The sequence below is a fragment of the Euprymna scolopes genome, chromosome 26, assembly GCF_053919585.1.
Source record: "Euprymna scolopes isolate OS-2025 chromosome 26, ASM5391958v1, whole genome shotgun sequence".
Taxonomy (NCBI): Eukaryota; Metazoa; Mollusca; class Cephalopoda; order Sepiida; family Sepiolidae; genus Euprymna; species Euprymna scolopes.
In genome coordinates this window covers 64,203,959-64,225,201 of record NC_136507.1, presented here as the reverse complement: position 1 = coordinate 64,225,201, position 21,243 = coordinate 64,203,959, and the positions used below count along the sequence as shown (strand labels likewise).

The 21,243-nt window shown below is 36.2% G+C and overlaps 1 protein-coding gene across 25 annotated transcripts in view; it reads right to left on the bottom strand.

The window, feature by feature from the left end:
* Nucleotides 1–21,243, bottom strand: part of LOC145248122 (disabled homolog 2-interacting protein-like) — a 1,344,959-nt gene that overhangs the window by 126,757 nt on the left and 1,196,959 nt on the right. For all 25 annotated transcript variants that reach the window (XM_080109927.1, XM_080109924.1, XM_080109911.1 and 22 more), the window contains one exon: nt 17,464–17,688. In XM_080109927.1, the coding sequence (XP_079966053.1) occupies nt 17,464–17,688 (225 nt within the window). The remainder of the gene's footprint in view (nt 1–17,463; nt 17,689–21,243) is intronic.

Sequence of the window (21,243 nt, the reverse complement as noted above, 5' to 3'; positions counted from 1 at the left end):
CTTATTAGATTGGAGACTTTTTTGTATCCTGTCTAAAAGGGAGAGACTAGTGGTAGATGCACTAACACAGATGTGGCAACAATACTCCATGTGTGTACGAATTGTGGCTTTGTAGAGATATAGCATATTCTCAGTTGTATGTAATTTTCTAGCATGGTAGAGAGAGCCCACCTTCTTTACAGCAGCCTTGGCAATGTCCTCACTGTATCTGTTCCAATTCATGTTGCCCATGAATGCTAAGTTAAAAATTAATAACTGTGTGTCTCAGTTTGTGTGTGATTCAGAGTTATTTTTCTACCATATTCATATTCGTCTGTTTTATATGCTGACGTGTGTTAAGCATCGTAACAAATCAGTGTGGCTCACCACATTGAAATTTGAAACCCAACTTCAAGTAGAGTGATCTAAATTTTACTTCTGCTCATTTCTGCGCACTTTGAAAGAAGGTTTGGTTGTTTTACCACATATCAATGCTTTTCGGGTTATTTACTGCCGAATCTAGTTATTTTGTTGAAAGTTTTTATTCTTCAAGCTCTTTGTATCTTCAAATGTGTTTGGTTTGGTTGCTTTGTAGTGGATTTTATTGTCTTTGTTCTCTGTCCTGCAGAACATGAATGAGTTTTACAATGGGAGAGGGAAAAGAGTAACAGCATTAATGCTTGGTACATTTTAAGTTAGGAAACCAGTCAGGAAGTGGGGGAGATAGAAAGAGAAAGGGGAAATGGGGAGAAGGAAAAGGTGGGTGGTTGTTTTTGTGTTTGGCTTTGCAGAACATAATTAAGTTTTGCGAAAGGAAGTAGAAAAACAAAAAGCATCAATGTTAGGTGCATTTCGTCTCAGGAAGCCAATATTTTCAGACAGCCTGATCTGGTAGCGTCAGGTGAAAGAAAGAGAAGTTATTATCTTTTTGTTCAAATTAAAGGTTACAGAGAGAACTTCTTTTTTTTTCTTACCATCTATTCACACCAAACAAGGCACAGTGCCACTTGGATGTAAGGGGCAACTATTTGGGACCAAATTTACAGTGATACTATGTATATGTAGGAAGCTGAGATTTCTATTTATGCTATACTTAAACTTTTGCATGTCAGTACAGTAAAGCAAGCAGGGACCCATTTGTCCTGTGATCCACTAAGATCAAGAAATCACAACAAAAATATCCTATGTTTTTGAATTTTTGAGATGAGGATGGATTGGTTATTTGTATTATTATTCATCGGACTACTGTTCTCATCTTGAGTGTGATTTTCACAACGTTTTCGTCAGTATAACCTCCGACCTTCTTCAGGTGTATCTTGTCAAACTCGGGAATGTTTCTGTTGAATTCAGGAATTTTTGGCGACCGAAAAATACATTTGCGAACTACTTATGACCTCTATCCAGTCATGGCTGACAGAACAAGAGCTACCCCCGTGAAGTAAATAAAGGGTTCCGCTCGCAATCAGACATTTTCACTTTTATAGATATACTAGCATTTCAGCCCGGCATTGCCCGGGTGTTTGGAGGTGTATGTTGAGCAAACAATAAAAATAAAGTGGTAGTAGGAAGGCAGGTTCGAACCCATACTAAAAAGGAGGAAAAGAACGGGAAAAAACCTGACGTCTTTGCTGTTATGACCACCGCCAAACCGGAAGTGACGTAGGTTTAAATTAAGGCAAGACAATCGAAAGGAGAGGATGACTTCCGAAAATATCGGTGAAAAAAGCCCCCCCCCCATAGAAAAGTGCCCAGTTGAAGGTGAAGATATTAATGTGTTTAGCCAATTTTTCAGTATTTGTCGTCTGAAAGGTCAAACTTCAAAACGATACTGATCTTGTGAAAATCCGTCACCTCTATCGAAAGTTTTAAGCAGACATGCAAACATACATACATACATTTATATATTGGTAGCTCAAATTTTCGACTAAAACCAATTAAAAAGTTTGCCTTATATTTGAATACCCTTTATGTCAAATTTTAAATGTTTAGACCAGAAACTGTCAGAGATCAAATATTTTTAAACTTTGACCCCTATTATGACCCTTTAACATTTAGTGTTTTGAGCTCAAATCAAGTTATTAAGTTAGATCCATGTCCAAGGAACCTATATCTAAAATTTCAATTGTTTATACCCAAAATTGGCGGAGTTTGGTAGAGTTCTTAAAGGTCAAATCGTTGAACTTTGACCCCTTAACAGCTAAATTTCTGGCCGAAAACGGATTACAAAGATTTTTCCAAATCTCACTACCCTATATATATTAAATTTCGAGTCTGTAGACTGAAAATTGACATAGTTATTGCGTAAGGAAATATACACAGACTGACACACAGACAGACACTTTCACAGATATTAGAATATATATATATATATATATATATATATATATACACTAATTAAAAGGTATTCAAGAGGGAAAACCCATGAATTAAAACGAGGTTATTAAGAATGCTCAATAAAAAAAGAGCAAAATATCATATTTTTGTTTATAGGCAAATATTACATTGTTGCTACACTGAACATGCTAATGTTTCAGACAATTGGTTGGCAAGACTTTTGGTTCCTACCAACCAATTGTCCAATATGTAATATTTGTCTGTATAAATAAATATATATATATAAATAATAAAATTATATATATATATATATATATATATATATATATATAAACACACACACACACACATTAGACAATGTCAATTTAATATGGAAAACAAATCCTCCTCATCCTCTAAAATTTGAACCATTTTTTTCTTGCTTTTTATCCAAAAAAAAAATTGTAAATCAAATTGGAGGACAGAGATAAGTGTTGTAATACGTCTGCTGCTTTGAAAATTAATATTTATTTCCTGTTTGGAACGAAATATCTACAAATAAAATAAAAAAAATGGAAAAACTTTCCACTGAATTGCATTCTTTCTTTTAATAATAAGATTGAATTTCTTTGCATTTAACTTAAAGAGAAAGAATTAGCGAGAGGAAGTGGAGGGATATGTTTTCTTGTTTTCTTTTTCTACAATATTTTTTTTTCTCTTTACAAGTTTCCAGAATGAGGTCAATTTGGCTTAACATTCAAAGGAATTTGCAAAAGCGGCAAATGAAAATTGAGAAAATCTACCACAAATATGCCTGCAGAAAACATCAAAAAACACAAAAAAAAAAATTTTTGAAATAGTAAAAAAGAAATAAACAGTAAAAAAAAAAAAAAAATACATGTAGACCTAGATCGCTCTACTCCATCTTGCAAGTGTGAATCAATGAGATTATTAAATAGATAATTGGAATTCAATTTGCATGGTGGATAATTATCAGGATCGTTGTTGATAGAAGGGCCAACAGATATTGCACAATCAATTAAAAGGAAAGAGGTTTGAATTGCATTTTTCATCAGCTTTAATTAAATTCTTTTACTTTTTAAGATGCGTAGAAAGATAGATCACATGAAAACAAAGCAGTCTCCATCCGACTGACACAACCGTTAGCCGATGAAGATACGTGGCGATGAAATGGAAAAAAATCTGTTCCTCTTTCTGTCCAGAATATTTATGCAATAATCCTTTGCTCATCAATGCAGAGCTGCTGTGACAATGTTTTTAAGACAAGATATTTTTTTACTAGGGGAAGGGGGGGGCTCAAAGGCAACTCGAAGATAAGGGTTAATGAATGTCAATAAGCCGGTAAGATAACACCGTGATTATCAGAATGGTAGAACTTGGGTAGTGTTGTTTATTCAAGAACACTCAACAGGAACTTGCTCATGTTAGACTTGAAAACAGCCGTGTTATAATGTGCTAGTAAGCAGAACCATGGTACAGAGTTCCACAAACGGGTAGCTCTAGGATATAAACTTTGCTCATGGAATTTATGCCTCGTTTTAAGCAAATAGAGAATGCAAGAAATTGTTGACAGTTGTTGTAATTAGACGAGTGTCTGCTGTGAATGGGGGGAGGGGCTCAGTATTTTTCTACAGACAGACAGAACAGTTAAGTGCATGTTACTTTGTCTCTACATGCAGGAAGTGACGTGTGCATTTTGACGTTGTGGTCTTGTTTGATGTGAATGAATCTTGCTGTTCTTATAAGTGAGGGTTCTAGTTCTCTTCTGTAAAGCATCATCAGATGTTATACGGAAAATAAACCGATAACTTGTAGCCAATCAAGAGAGGCATTTCATTTTATCAGAAAGTAAAGAAAAATAAGTTGTACAGGTAATTTCCAAAACACACATATTTCATCTTATTTTTCTTTCTCTTGTTTTTGTAATTAACATAACACCCTCTTCTGCACTTTGGTATACATCAACATGTGTTAAGTACTTTTCCTTCACCCATACGTATGTATCCCCCTACTATCTTACCAAAAGGGCGAATGAACTCTTTATGGGGGTTAACGGCCAACTAACACTGTGCTTGTGTGTACGTATAGGTGTGTTGGGGTGGAGAGGGCTCCTCTAAGCTGTGGTGAAGGCAACCTTTCTAGGAGAAGCAAATCTCTGATTTAAAAAACCATAAAGCAGGAGACTAGTACCCGCATTAAGCTGGTCAGCAGTTTAACTTGTTGCTGGCTATCTTGTTCTTGCTTGTTGCTGGATCTCAACATTTTGAACCGAGAGAGAGAGACTTAGCTGTCGTACAAAGCTAAGATTCTGTAACATCATTTGTGTATAGATACTCCCTCAGGCATTTGTCTATAAAAATGGTCCAGTGGCGATGGAAAAGTTGTGACGCGTGGAGGTTTGAAATGCTGGAAGCATATAATAATTGATCTCAATGACTGTCTTCAGTATCATGCCTCCTTGAGCGTGTGAATTCACCAGTAGGACTAAAAAAAAAAAGAAGTCATTTTTGGGCTCATGGACTTTAAGTGTTTGAGGGAGTAGCACTCGTCTGACAAGACGTTGCAATCATCACTATCTTACCATCTTACCTTGTTGTATCTTATCTTGTTAAATTCAGGAATCTTTCTGTTGAATTCAGAAATCTGCCCTGAATTTTGAACAGGACCCTTTATTTAATCCACGACGGTAGCATGCTCTCATTCCATCAGCCATGATAAGGTAGAAATCCTAAATCATTCGCAATTGTATTTTGAGTGTCACCTGCACTGAACCTCCAGAAAAATGTAATTCAACCTCCAGAAAAATGTAATTCAACCTCCAGAAAAATGTAATTTACAACTGAATTTTTATCAAGTACTTCATCCACTGCACCACGGATCCTTGTCGTTCGATAAGATACTCTTGAAGAAGGTTAAAGGTTACATCGACCGAAACGCTGTGAAAATACTATCTTTGAGAGTATTGCTGAGAAAATTGATCATATCCTGTCTGCACATCTCCCTGCCAACATTTATGTCTGTAGAGATTTTAATGTTCCCAATGTTGAAATGGCTGATCCACTCAAACAATACAAATAATGAAAGGAACTTTGTCATAATTTCTCCCATGTTCAAATAATCCTAATATGAATTTTCGATCCTCATCACAAAAATTCAGAAACATAAAATGGTTGCATTAATAAACAGATGGTAACAGTTACACATTAATATAGAGCAGATTATTACTGATTCATCGCAGAAAGAAGAAACTAATTTCTCTAAAAGCTCAAAAGAATCTCTAGAGAATAATTAGTAGCAGAAGTGCTGGGTTCTTTTATCAAACAATGTTTTAATTTCAAATAATGCCTTATGCAATACAAGCATTTTGTCATTGTATTATATTTGTTACTAGCAGGGTGGGGCGCCCGGCTTTTCCCCAGCATAAAATACGCTTAAATATGATATTATATTGTCCAGATTATATTATTATTATTATTATTATTATTATTATTATTATAGAATTGTGATTTTAAAAGTTAAAAAAAAAAAAGTATTTAGGCGCCATCAGCTAGAATCGAAACTGAAACTGTAGCATTCAAAGCTGGTGACGTTACCACTGTACTAATATGACACACATTATGAACTGATTAAGAATTAAAAATAAATTAAGATAAATGTACAAAATGTTTAATGATTTTTTTTTAATTTTGACAGCTTTGTGACCCCTTAAAAACAATTTTCTCTGGCTAAACACCAATCCGGGACAAGATCAAAGTGTAGTATCTCTTCTTCAGATGCTGCATTTCAATTTCTTGTTCTCTGTCAGTGAAGGAGAAATCCTTCACGACTGAGACCATTTTTATTTTTGTCCCTTTTCTCCGCATTAAAAAACGACCCTGGTGTCTAACTCTGTCCCGTGGGGAGGCATTGTAAATAGGGACCCATAAAATAACGGTCCATAAAAATTCCAATCATTTGAGGCCCCTAGTGTCACTCTGCGACTTTTAGTTTCGGAGAAGATAGAGTTTGAAAACATGAAGACAGACAGACAGACATATAGTTGTTTATATATTAGATTTATTAAAATTCTCTTTTCTCTCTCGTTTTTACCTTAAACTTTTTCCTCTAAAATGTGTCTTTACTCACAATTTTCACTTAGTTTACTCCATTGGATTCTCTAAGGTATAGAACACATTGTTCTACAGTTCATTGCAGAGTTCCACTCAAAAAACAAATGGTTGCTTGCATCTGTTTTTAGGTATTCCTAAAGGGCAAATAACTCACCGGTACTTCCTGTATCAGGGGCAGATAATTACCTGGCACTATTTCAACACAAGAGTAGATAATTCTTTTACTTATACATATTCTATTTCTCTATGTATGGTATGTTTTCATTATATCACCCAAGTTAAGCAACATAGAGCCTGGTTAGTACCAGATGGGTGACCATTTGGGAATACCAGGCACTGTATGTAGAAGGACACTGACATCAAAAACCTAACATCATCTCCCTTGATGAGGATATACATACGACTGGGAATTGATTGCGAATTTGATGTTTCCATGGTCCTTTGGAGGAAGCCAGTTCAAGCTATAAACGCTGTTGTGCATATTGTTCTATTTCTCTGTCTTTCTTTTTTCTTCTTTAAAATTTTTCCTTTCTCTTCTGTTTTTGGGTTTAATTTTCTTCCCCAAAACGTGTCTTTTACCCACGATTTTACCGGAAAATCTGTTCTGTTACTTTTTTACTCATATCATATTTAATGTTTGTGCAAATTTTCAAAAAAATTCCAAGGCGTAGTTATTGAAAAAAGTGTAGACAGATGAATGGATAAATGGACAAGGGTGAATTTACGGGTCCTCTCTCCTTTTGTCAGGGGACCAAAAAAGAAGTGGAAAAAAAGACATAGCAAAAGTAATATTAAGTAATATCCTTCTAGATTCAAAATACAAATAATATTTAAATGGAATAATTTCTTGTAGAGCACACGGTAAATCAAGTTCATTTCTTATTTCTCCTCCCCCTCTGCCGATCTAAAGTGATTGTTTTATAAAAACCCAATCCTCTCCCCCACTCCTGCTTTATCTTGTTCATTCTTTAGCATGTGAGAGTCAGAATTATCTCACATTTCCTTAAAAATTTCAAGGAAAACTTTCTTTTATCGCAATTATCTCTATATATAAAAGCGAAAATGTGTGTATGTATGTATGTTCGCTTTTTGTGTATGCCTGCAAAAGGCTTTTTTCCGGCAGCTTCTCGAGGCCATAGCTCATTTTTAAAACTTTTTATATGCTGTCTAAATGATAATCTTTCCGACTTAATAACGGGGGTCGCCTGTCTATTTAATTTGCCCGACTTTGAAACGTTAAATATTCAACATTTTGGGATCACCACATGTTTGCTTTCGTTTTTTGGTATAAAAAAAGTGAAACTTGATTCGAATCCTGGCCCACGGCCAGTGGTCTCTAGAAAGCGATGTAACGTTTGGTCAATGTCGGCTTACCGTCGTCATATCAGACGGTTGCTTTCATTTCAAGACGAGCCACTCCCCTAATAAATGGGGGAGCTGTTTTTCCCCAAAGTTAGGTAAAAAGCAAATAAACCGGGTTATTGACCTCATTAAAAACTGTCCCGCAGAAAATGTTCACTATTGAATAGCTATTGCATAGGTTGTCATCGTCATCATCGTAACACTCGCACAAAATGTTAACTCTACGACTTCCACTTGACGTCATTTACTGCGGGCATCTGTCAATTCTCTTCTTAATTAAATAAATTCAAATTCTTTCAGTAACTCATTCTTGCTGGCCAAGCAGTTAACGTGCCATGTGTTTTTCACATTTTATTTTCCAACTTCGCCTCAGGGCTTCGGGTTCGATTCTGCCTAATTGCCCCCCCCCCCCATGTTTCTTTTTGATTTAAGAGCACACACACCTCGAAACACCCGGGCAATGCCGGGTACCCCCGCTAATCTATAATATAAATCTCACCTATCTATTTGAATGTATGTATGTTTGTATGTCTGCCTAAAACTTTCGACAGAGGCGACGGATTTTCACGAGATCGGTATTATTTTGAAGCTCAACCCTTCGGATGACAAATACCGAAAAATTGGCCAAAAACATTAATTCCTTCACCCTCAACTGGGCACTTTTCTACAGGAAGGGTCGATTTTTTTCGGACATTTTTTGCAAGTTATTCAATCCTCGCATTCATGACATCACTTTAAAAGGTGTTATTTTGACCGGCCGTGATGTCACAATCATAGTAGTAAGACCGTTTTTTTTGTTTGTTTTTTTTTTTTCACCTCTTTTTCCTCTGGCGCTTTACAGGTTCAAGCCTGCTTACTACTCCTATTTTTTTTTTTTTGCTCAACCAACACCCTTACACACACCTCCACTTTCTTTTCCGCCTTCACGTCATGGGTTCGAGCCTGCCTGCCTATTACAACATTTTTTTTTTTTTTTTTGCCCGACACACCTCCAAACACCCAGGTAACGCCGGCACCCAGGCTAGTCTCTAGATAAAACCAAACTCATTTAGAGTAGAAAAGGCATTGTAGATGTATTTTCAGCAGCCACGTAACTCTCACTTTTCCTACTTTATTCCTCTGTTCTGATTTATAATGAGACAAGTTTCTAACAAAGGGGTGACAAAACTATCTACTCGTTCCGTGGTTTTGTGCGGAGAGAAGCTGGAGATGACGTCAGTAGTTCTCTTTCTATTCTTGTTACCATGTCACTAAAAACGGTGCTGGAGGTAAACGTGTTATCTGCCTGAGAGTCAATGACCTGAACTTTTGAGTAACTCCCGAGAAGACTGTCCTATTAGCAGATGCATAATACCGGAGTGGCTGTATTATCATTAGGTGAATTAAGTCAGCATTATGCAGTAGTTTATAGTGAGGCCACTTGATGCCATATTAGTGTGAATGGATACAACTTTTCTTTATTCAATGGTCTTCAAAATAAAACTACATCTCACTCATAATCTCTCTGCTCTCAATAACCGTACTGACCTCTTTCACAAAATTTTCCCACCTCAACATGACAAGTCTCAATACACATCATAAACATAAACTCAAAACTTTAATTCTAATGTAGATCCGCACTACCAGGTCACCTTTGCCAACATGGGGGGGTACATTCAAAGCTTCCAGAGGTTGAAATCCAATTACAAGAGACTAAACTTGACCTGTTATTCCTGCGTGAAACTGACATTGGTGCATCTGTTTCTTTAGATGATTTCAAGATTAAAGGTTACTCAAGCATGATATTAAAACCTGACCCTCAAAATCGTCGTGGACATGGAATATGTGCTTACAATAAGGATGGCTTTCCATGCAGCAGGGACATCTCTAAAGATTCTAAATTGCTCTATATGTGCTTCCAAGTTGTATTTACAGCACTGCCTTCATATTTGCCCTCTATTGTCCCCTCAATGATAGTTGTTAGTTGTTTTTGTTTTACGGCATATCAACCCTTTTCAGGTTATTTAATGCCGAATCCAAAGATTTTGAAGAAAAATTTTTTAATAGAATATATTTGTTGTTTTCAAGTCGGTTTCTATTTAACCCATAGTTGTGACCCTAACAAGTACTACCACTCCGTGTCAGAGTGGACCTGGGAGCAATGGTAATTAAAGGGTGGCTCCACACTCCCCAAAGCCCGCAAGTTGGGACCTCACCACTGGATATAGTTTAAGGTAATATCCAGGATCCTTCAATGATGAAGTTAATATTTTTAAGAAATTGAAGCTGAAGTCCAATCTAAACAAATTCAAAGTCCAAGGGACAGGAAAGCGGTTCGATCAGTACACACACACAGACACGCTACCAATACGATCCAGCGTACACAATTACCAACCGGCTGATCTTTCCTCACTGCTTGCCTTCCAAAACGACCTGAATTTATAGTTGTCGAAGACCAACTGATTTGCATATATGCACGAGATTTTGTGAGAGTTTCCGAGATCATACCATTACAAAATGCCGTCGGCACCATCTTGGAATTCTTTTCTTAGCCAAGCTTCGCAGTGATGACAAAGCACACACGCACACCTAGGTCGTTTGAACAGTAAGCCCTCATTTTCACAGCTTTTGCCACACCTATCCGCGCATCTCCCTGTCAACATTCATGTGAAGATTTCACTGTTCACAATGTTGAAATGGCTGATACACTCAAAGACAAATAATGAATTGAGCTTTATCATAATTTCTTCCATGTTTATGGTCTGATACAGAGTGTTGATGAACCCACTTGCATACTGCATACCTACAGACAATTTGCAAGTCTTTTAAATATTTTTCTAACCATTTGACCTGAACTGTTCATCCACTGTTCTACCTTCTTTGGAGTCTTCCGGTCACTTACTTGTGTCAATCAAGACAAAAACAAAACTTCTGATATCCCTCTCAATTGCACAGTGTATTAATACTTGATGACTGACTGGAACAGCCTCAGATCGTGCATAACAGAAATACCCCTACATTCCATGTTTGAATAGAATGTGTCTTCCATCCTATCTGACATAATTATTTGGGTAACCCTTGGTCTAGAGAACTTCATATCTTCAAAAAAAATTTCAACAGACACCAAATGGCATGCTGTGGTACACTCCAGAATGTGCCACTGCCATTGCACACTGAAAAAATTATTTCAATTGCTTTCAATGAACTAGATGTTGAAACTAAGCCATTTTTAGAACTGCCAGCAACCACTGCAAAAGGGTTACGGAAAATGAGAGAGAGAGAGACAGAGCCATATACCCAGTGCATTAAATCTACAATAGCTAACCAAAGGTTTGATTCCCACAAGTTTTGGCAAATAAGAAACAGGATTCTAAACAAATGTGTGACCTATATCCCAATCATCATCAATTGACCAGAGGTTATTTTCTCAGCATCTGACAAAGGTAAACTTTTCACTAAGAACTTTGCATCAAACTCCACCTTTTGCAATCAGAGCCGCTTTTCTCCAGAATTTCCCCTAAAGCTTAAGATAGTCTAAGTGATATACATATATCTGTCTGAGATGCTGCTAAACTTATCAAAACCATTAATGCCAGCAAAGCAACTGGTCTTGACAATATTCCAATCGTAGTGCTTAAAAAGCTGCAATCGGAACTAGCTCCTATTCTTACAAAACTGTTCAATCGTTGCTAAAGAGAAATGCTTATCTGTGTTTAAAAAAAAACTGGAAATCAACCTACTGCATCTCAGTATAGACCAATCAGTTTCCTGTTTGTCATAACCTGCTTGAATTTGTAATAAATAGAGACATAATCAACCACAAAAACAACCTCCTTAGCAACAAGCAATATGGTTTTTGCCCCGTGACATCTACAGTTAATGGACTGACTATAATATCACATAGGATCAGTAAATCTTTTAACGGGGAGGGGGGGGGGGGTTCTAGAACAAAAGACATTAAACCGACGATGATGGAAAGTAGTAGTAGTAGTAGTAGTAGAAGGAGAAATTTTATTGGTCGATAAGATTGCATCTCCTGCTTCAATTTTAAATTCCATTTCCAAATGTCTATCATTCTTAAGTTTTAAATCGATTGGTTCCCTGCAAGCTACAACATGGTCAAGTTAAAATCCAATACCAACAATGAATTGTCATAAACCAATCTCTTAAGTCACCAAATTTTGTTCGTTCCGTTCATCATCAGATTCAGATTCGGTTTAACATCAGTCTTACATGCTGGCATGTTTTTGACAGCTTTTAGAGATTGACTTTCAAACTTCTCTTATCAAGTTTGTTCAAAAAACCTTTTTGCTACACGGAGGCAGAATTTTTATAGGTCAGATGCCCTTCTTGATGTCCTTCCTGATGCCAACTTGATGCGATGATGGGAACCAACGTTTTTATGGCGACACCCTCTTTGGGTAATAGCCCACAAAGACAAAAGCGTGTTCAACCTACCATTTAAATTGCAATTTTTAATCCTCTCATTAACTCATATCCTTGAATGGTATTTAGCCCTGATAAGTGTTGATTCAATTCGTAAATAAATAAATTATAAAAGGTAATTTATAGAATGCAATACAATGCAGAGGTATAACAGATAGACTCCCATATTTTATCTTTCTCTGTAAACTGACCTTCGATTGTTCTACATCTCCCAATCCAAACACTCTCATCCATTCTTTCAACTGTCCAGACTTAATCTTCCCCTGTGATCGTCAGATCTAAATCCGTTTTTAAGACTGGTATTACACATCCCTAAACCTGATCTTTTTTTAAATTTTTACATGTTGTTCCATGCTATTTCCCCTAAAAAAATACTTTAAGAAAGCTCCAAAGAAACTGAAGTTTATGGAATATTTATTAATAGATGTCTAATACCTACGAGGGGCATGCAATAACTAATGCCCCAGACCCACTTCCAATTGTCTGATCTAGCTGAAATTATGCATATGCAATGATTTATATCTCTACATGTTATGTGGCAAATTACAGCTCTGAACTAATTGTGGTTTCTGTTTTAAAGATGTTTGAACTGAGTCAGGTGTGAAATGGTTGGTTGTTTTTGTTTTATGGCATATCAACCCTTTCCAGGTTATTTAATGCCGAATCCAGTGATTTTGAAGAAAATTTTTTGATAGAATATATTTGTTTTTTGCAAGTCGGTTTCTATTTAACCCATAGTTGTGACCCTAACAGGTACTACCAATCAGGGTCAGAGTGGACCTGGTAGCAATGGCAATTAAAGGGTGGCTCCACACTCCCCAAAGCCCGCAAGCTGGGGTCTCACCATCAGATATAGTTTAAGGTCATATCCAGGAGCCTGTGGAATGTCGAACAGTGATCCGGTTTTTGTATTTGAAAAGACGCACACCACAGGAGACTTTTGATGAAATGAAAGAAACTTGTGGTGATAATGCCCCATCATATGACCTTGTAAAACGCTGGCATCGTGAATTCAAACATGGCCGGAAGTCTGTGGAAACAGCTCCCAGACCTGGTCACCCCTCTTCTGCCACTGATGAGGCATCTGTCCGTCAAGTTGAGGCTGCCATTTTGGAAGATCGGCGCATTACTATTTGCCAAATAGCCCAAGATGTCAAGATTAGTACAGGGTCTGTGGAAACTATCATTCATGACCATTTCCATATGCATAATGTACCTGCCAGATGGATTCCCAGGTTGCTCACACCATTCCAGAAGCAAGAACGTGTCAAGTGCTCGAGGATGAATTTGGAGATGTGTCAAGAAGATAGAGTCAAAGTTTTTCAAAAGACTGATTACACAGGATAAAATCTGGGTCCATCACTATGATCCAGAGACCAAAGCCCAGTCAATGCAGTGGAAGCACTTGGACTCACCACCTCCAAAGGAGGCAAGGGTGCAGCCTTCCGCTAGCAAGGTCATGCTCACAGTCTTCTGGGACCAGGACGGAGTAGTGATGACAGATTTCCTGGCAAAGGGTAGCACAAGTAATTACAGGAGTCTATTATGCTTCACTTTTGAGGAAATTAAGGGAAGCTATCAAAATCAAGAGGCGGGGCAAGATCAGCAAAGGTACCCTCCTCCTGCAGGACAATGCTCCGGTCCACAACTCGCATGTCACCAGATCAGAAGCACGGGTGTGTAGTTATGAAATCCTTCCCCATCCTCCCTACTCTCCTGACCTTGCACCCTCTGACTTTCACCTCTTCCCAGCCATGAAGTCGTTTTTGAAAGGAAAGCATTTCCCAGATGATGCAGCCTTGATTTCTGAAGTCACGTCGTGGTTGGAGGACCAACCTGGTGTGTTCTACAAAAACGGTCTCCAGAGCTGCATCAAACGATGAGAGGAATGCATAGCTCTGGGTGGTTACTATGCAGAGAAAGACTAATAACTGTGCCAAGTTTCGTTGCTCTACTGCTATGGGAAATGGGTCAGGGCATTACTTATTGCACACCCCTCATATTATTTAAATTCCACAAAAAAACGGAAGTACCTGAATTTTCATGAAGGGTTTCCCTACCCATTTTTTACCCAGTTTGTATGAAATAAAATTCAACTAAATGTAGCCCACATTTGAACCCGCTTATATTATATATTCCAAAATTCATAATGATTGGTTAATTAGTTCAGTAGTGAATACTATACATAGAAAAATATAAGCACTGTTGCCACAGGTGCTGCTTAGAGTACCTTTTCCTGCCTTGACAGGCTTTAAAACCGACCTCAAAATCTAATCGGTGATGGCTTTTCTTTCCCTAACAACCTTTTTGTAACTGAAGAGACGTTGCAAGTCTATCTCTGCTTTATCGTTATTTTCATGGCAAGTGCTCAACTAAGCTTCAATTTATGCCCCCTCTCGCAAAACATTCACGACAAACACTCATCTTCTACAACAGCTGTCAACAAGTTCCCCTACTCTCTATCCGTGTCTAAAACTAAGTGCAAATTCTGTGAACAAACTTTCTTTCCTAGAACTGCCTACCTGTGGAACTCTATACTGCAGGGCTGCCTTCCAGTTGACTACAACATGGTCACTGTCAAGTTCAATTTAAACAAGTTCTAGTTGAGCCATTTTTTTTTTAAATAATAAAATTCTACCTAATTTTCACTATTACACATCATTAAGTTGTTGTCTCACTGACCGCCTGGCACTCATTAACACATATCCTCAAGTGGCTTTCCAGCCTTGATAATTAATAATGTCCTTGTAAAATATATATATATATATATATATATATATATATATATATATACACCTAACTTTATTCAAAATAAGCAACGTTGAGCCTGATTAGTACTAAAATGTGTGACTATTTAGGAATTCCAGATACTGTGTGTAGTTTTCGCTTACTTCTGCATTGTTGTTTCCAGCCCTCCTGGACTTTTCTTTTCCATTGGATACAAGCAGTGCCAATTCAGGAGAGGTGTGGTTGGAGATTACACAATCCTTGCCTTACAATTACATCAGCAGCTACTCATACAGGGGGTATCCATTGTCTTTAGAGACTGAACGGAGGCTTCCATATAAATAAAGGTATATAGCTGAAGAGACGCACAGACGTTTTTATTGCAAGCAAGAAGGCGGCCATCTTGAAAAAATTACAAACAAAAAACATGCTGAAGGGAGAAATTTGATTTTGTGTTTAACGGAAAAGGCATTAATCTTTCTGGGATCGAGGAAAAAGAATCACAGAGTCGTAGGAAATAAGTTTATATTAATGTCAGTTCCATTAAATCATAAGAGTTTAGGAAATGAGCATTTGACGATAATTCCAGTCATGCAACGAGACGAGCAAATATGCTTATCAGATAGAAATGGGGGAGGGACAAAAATAAAAATCAAGGTACGGTAGGGGCACCCAGAAAGTACAGATTATTCTAGCATATTGAAATAAAAAACCTTGAACAGTAAGTAAAGATGAACGTAAGATCTACATCAATGCACCCTGAGGGTAACCAGGGTTCATATCTAAGCACCCCGAGGGCAAGAGAAGCAGGGTCAGATTCATTACACATTGGAATCAAGCAGTTTTACTAGTATGACGCATGAAGTGCGAGGGATGAGCATAGAAAAACTTTGTTTTGGATGATTTTTTTCACATAAAATAAATAGAACTCATTTTTTAAATTTCTCCCCCCCTCCCCATCTACCCATGCCTTTCTATAAAGAAACTTACAAAACCATGTCTGTCCTTCTTTCAAGCTTTAAAAATCATTTTCATCAATAAATTTACAGCTTGAGTGGACACATTTTTTGGGTACTGATACAGAATAAGAACAGTACTATCGTCGTAATTTTTTTTGGGGGGGTACTGATACAGAATAAGAACAGTACTATCGTCGTAATTTTTTTTTTGGGGTACTGATACAGAATAAGAACAGTACTATCGTCGTAATTTTTTGGGGGGGTACTGATACAGAATAAGAACAGTACTATTGTCGTGATTTTTTTTTTTGGGTACTGATACAGAATAAGAACAGTACTATCGTCGTAATTTTTTTTTTGGGTACTGATACAGAATAAGAAGAGTACTATCGTCGTAATTTTTTTTTTGGGGTACTGATACAGAATAAGAACAGTACTATCGTCGTAATTTTTTTTTTTGGGTACTGATACAGAATAAGAACAGTACTATCGTTGTAATTTTTTTTTTTTGGGTACTGATACAGAATAAGAACAGTACTATCGTCGTAATTTTTTTTGGGGGGTACTGATACAGAATAAGAACAGTACTATCGTCGTAATTTTCCAGGCAGTTAATGTAAAATGATGGGAGGTGCCAAAACACTGAAATAATGGATTTGTGTAAATTATAGTTGTTTTTTTATTTCTTTTTTTTTTTTTTTTTTTTTTGCTGTACAACATTGAATTAATTTGAAAATCTTATCGAAAATATAGTACGAAAAATATAGAACGGTCCATAAACTCCAAAAATAACAAATTTATTGCGTTAGCCCATTTGAAACATGAGGATTGGAAAGCTATGTTGAAAAAATACACAAAAACAATATCCACCTCCTGAATAAGAAAAAAAGTGACATTACATGAATAGAGCGAGACGAACATGATAGATATTTATTCCATTTGTTGTTTTTTGTAATTTGTTTATTTTTACTCATTTTCTTTTTTTGGGGAGGGGGGGGGGGTCCTGCTCAGAAAAATGTTTATTTAAAATTCACGTTGACACACCAGTTCTTACCAGATCACCAAAGTTAAGCAACGTTGAGCCTGGTCAGTACCAGATGGGTGACTATTTGGGAAGGCTAGGCGCTGTATGTACCTACTGGGAAGGTTGGGCGTGGGACCAGCACCCTCATCCTGTAAAAAGAACTCCTCGCTACAAAAACATCTACAAAGTTGTAGATGGCCTATGCCCCACCAGGGGCTCAAGGCTATGGACGGATAGAAGTTTCTATAGTTTTCCAGGACGCGTGAAATCTGTAGTTTAACTTGCCGACAAGCTCGTAACCCATCGTGTCATTAACATCACATTCCATGAACAATGTTTTTGACAAAGTTGGAAGAATTTTTTTTTTTTTTTTACTGAGTAAGAATCTGTTCATATTACACTTATCGTTTACTCGTTTTTGACCTTGAAATACAATTCGCTTTTTTTTTTTTTTTTCCTTAACTCCTTACATCAAGCGGCTTTCATACTTGTCTGGAGTGATTTTCATAAAAAAAAAAATATTTTTTTAAAATGATCAGCTTACCTTTCCACCCATCTGTCTTGTTCCTCTTTGTTCTTACATGATCCGTAGATTCTTCCCTTGGATGTAGGGATGTAGAAACACTGTTCCTGACCAAGCAGACTGTTATGGACGGGCCGAATGTCCGAGCTGGAGGTATTCGCCAGTTCAATGTCATGCATGGTCGGCTGGTTAGTTAACAGGGACTCATGGGAACGGGATGTGCGGATTTTGGAGTTGATGATAGACCTTCAAAGAAAAAAAATAGAAAACTTTATTAAAACAATCGGCAAAAGAGGTAAAAAATTAAGCTAATTTTAGGGACATCAACACTTATATGAGACATGACCATTTAGATAAGACAATATTAAACTTTTTTTATGTGCATGATGTAGACGATATTTAGTTTTATCTGTTAATTTTATGCATATATTCCTTTTTTTTTTTTACTTTTGTTTTGTTTTTACATAAAAAGTCAATATATTTCCATCCCCCTCCCACACACACCAAAATAATCAAGTATGTAACATTTTGAATTTCTATATTTGTGGAAGCAACAGTGTTCTCCTATCAATCTACATTGAAAACACAAATGAGATCTCTGGAAGACCCAGATCTCTCTGTCAGAAAACTTTGAGTAAACTTCCCATATCTTTGGCCACCCAAGTCACCTGACTGCAACTCCATTAACTCCTTTGTGAAACAAGATGGTTATAGGCAGCTAACGTACTTCCTAACTTCCAACGTGGCTGCTACCAGAAGGGGTGACAAGGCAAATCATTTCCTTCACTTTTATTGTTCTTTAGTATTGCTATTGTGAAACGATTTCTTGAAATAAAATACAAGTGAAATCATTGAAAAATATACGATAAAAATTAACAAAATTATAAAGATAAAAATAACAATTAGTTTTTATTTACACTTTTAATAACAAAATTTTAAAAAATAAATTCTTATATTGTTTGAAATTTTATAAGAAATGTTTATGAAATTATAAAAACATGTTGTTATTTTATTTTAAAAATAAAAGTTAAAATTACCGAAATCAAAATAACAAATGAAATTATTGAAATCAAAATAATTTCAAGCATCATAAAAAACAACGTTCCCATCCCATAATATTCCCAAAAGATTTTTAAAAGTGTTTTCACTAATTCTTTTTGAAAAAAAAGCACAAAAAGTGTTTTCAATAATTTTTAAAAAAAGATAAAACTAATTTAAACAATTCTTAATTAATATATGAAAAATAAATAGTGAAAAAATGATTAATGTGAGAAGTGTGAAGGGCCAACGTTGCCTTCACATTTTTGCCAAGTTACAGAAAAATCTAATGGATGAGACAAAAGTTATGGGGTAAAAAGTGACATTTTTTGCAATTTTGGAGAATTTGTGACCACTTTTGAGCTCCTGGGAGCACCAAATCCCAGTGAAAATGGGCAAATGATGCATTTCATGCCTTAAGACATGTATATTTGAATTCAGCACCATGGAAAACCACTATATATACATATCAAGTCCTTGAGTAATATGAAAAAAGAGCCACAAAAAGGGGCGTTTTTAGCACTGAAAGTCCCCGGGGACGCAAACCAGAATTTTGCCAGGGTCACCCATACTGAATCTATATTAAGAACAACGGCCTCCACATTTTGACTAAGTTTCAGAAAAATCTAATGGATGGATCGAAAGTTATAGGGCAAAATGTGTCATTTTGGGCCATTTGAGGGCATTTTTGACCACTTTTGAGCCTGTGGGGGCGCAACAGGAATTTTTGTAAAAAAACAATTTTTTTACTGTGCAAATCTATTTAATGAAATAAAATTTGTAGCAAAATTTCAGGAAAATCTAATGGACGGTTATCTGGCAATAGTCCGGACTAACGGAAGCACGGACGCCACTGAAAACATAGGTCCTTCTCAGATAAATCAGGGGACCAAAAAGAGTGCATGCGCAGGGGAGATATAAACGTGAGAGAAAAAAAATGAAGAAACTGATTTGCTTTGTAACTGCTTCCGCTAGCAGCCACGCCAAAAGTTAGGAAGTATGTTAGCTGACTATAACCAATAAGACACTAACAGAGGCAGCTTTAGCACACAGGATGAGCTAGAAGCCAGGAGTTTATGGGACCCAATTCAGGAGATGGCCCATGGTGGGTTTTGAACCCCACCCTGACTCCTGTCTCAAGGCTACAAAACGGGTTTGACGGGTGAAATTCAGAGAACAAATCATGAGGACAAACGAACCAAAATTTCATGAATAAATCTCAACAAATGAAACTTTCCTTATTTACTTGTCTTCCTTTCACTCATGAGTTATGTTATATATTACTATTAGCGTGCCGGGGCAACACCAAGTTAGCTCGACAATTATTATCATTTTGATAGTTATAAAAGTAGAATGTCAGAAAGAATGTTATCAAAGTGAAATAAATATTTACAGATAAAATTATTTACGTTAAAAAAAAGTTCCCAAACATGTTAACGTGATGAAAAAGAATGTTATAACACAAAAAAAATATGTGACGAAGGTAGATCATCCAATTTGTGTCTTAATCACGTTTAGTTAATGACGTAACGAGATAGCGGGGTAATACATGCAATGAGTTTAGTTTAGAGTTTGGAAAGAGACGAGAACACTCCGACAAGTTAACACGAAAGATATCATCTCCGCGTTTTATAAGATGGAAGAAGACCGACTTTAGATTAATGTAGACAATTAATTCTTGCAGCTCCGATAATAAAGTGATATCAGATATATAAGCTACTGTTGTTTGGGTTGCTTCGGAAGGAGATGAATAATGGGAAGAGACAAAGACAAAATGAAAAGAACGGTACGTTCTTGGCATTGTGCGCTACACAGACTGAATGTTAATGAACTGTTTTATTATATGTGAAACACACACATACATACAACAATAGAACATTTTAACCACTAGACGTCACACATTGTATATATCACAACGTTAAAGAGAGATATTAGTTATATAGACCTGTTCCTATGCAAGGGCAGAGTTAGACACAAGGTTAGTTTTTAATGTGGGAGAAAATCCAGCTTTCAAAAAAAAAAAAAAAAAGGAGGGGGGGCACACCGGATTGAGATTTAAGTTATCTCAATTTAGAAGGATCTCTCCAGGGACAAAAAAAAAAAAGAAGCAGAATCATAACAGATACTACACCTTGCGCCTAGCCAAAATGTTGGCATTGAAAAATAAGAATATATAATATTTCATTCTGATGTGCTATAGCGACACATGTATGAAACCTCTCCTCTCTAACATGTGGTTTGGTTGATTGGTGGTTTTGTTTTGCAGTATATCAACCCTTTTTCGGTTATTTAATATTGAAACCCATAATTTTGAAAGTTTTTATATTTCAAGTTTTTTATATATTAAAATATTTATTCACAGTGTTTGGTTTGGGTGTCTTGTTTTATATCATATCATTTTCAACTCGCCAAAGGAGGTAATTTTCAAGTCAACATGGATGAGAATATTGCAGAAAAATATGAATGAGGTTTTAATATCTTGAAAAAAAAAAAAAAATTATAAATCAATTATAATGATATATTTAAGTAATAACAATATGCATAAAAGAAATTACAATGGTTTTAAAAAAATGCCCTTTTTACAAACCGGCAAAATCTTTTGCATTGACCTGATATATATATATATATATATATATATATATATATATATATATATATATATATATATATATATATATATACATACATACATACATACACACACACACACACATACATACATATATGCCTATCCTTTTGTCATAAGTTACAAGTCATCATCCC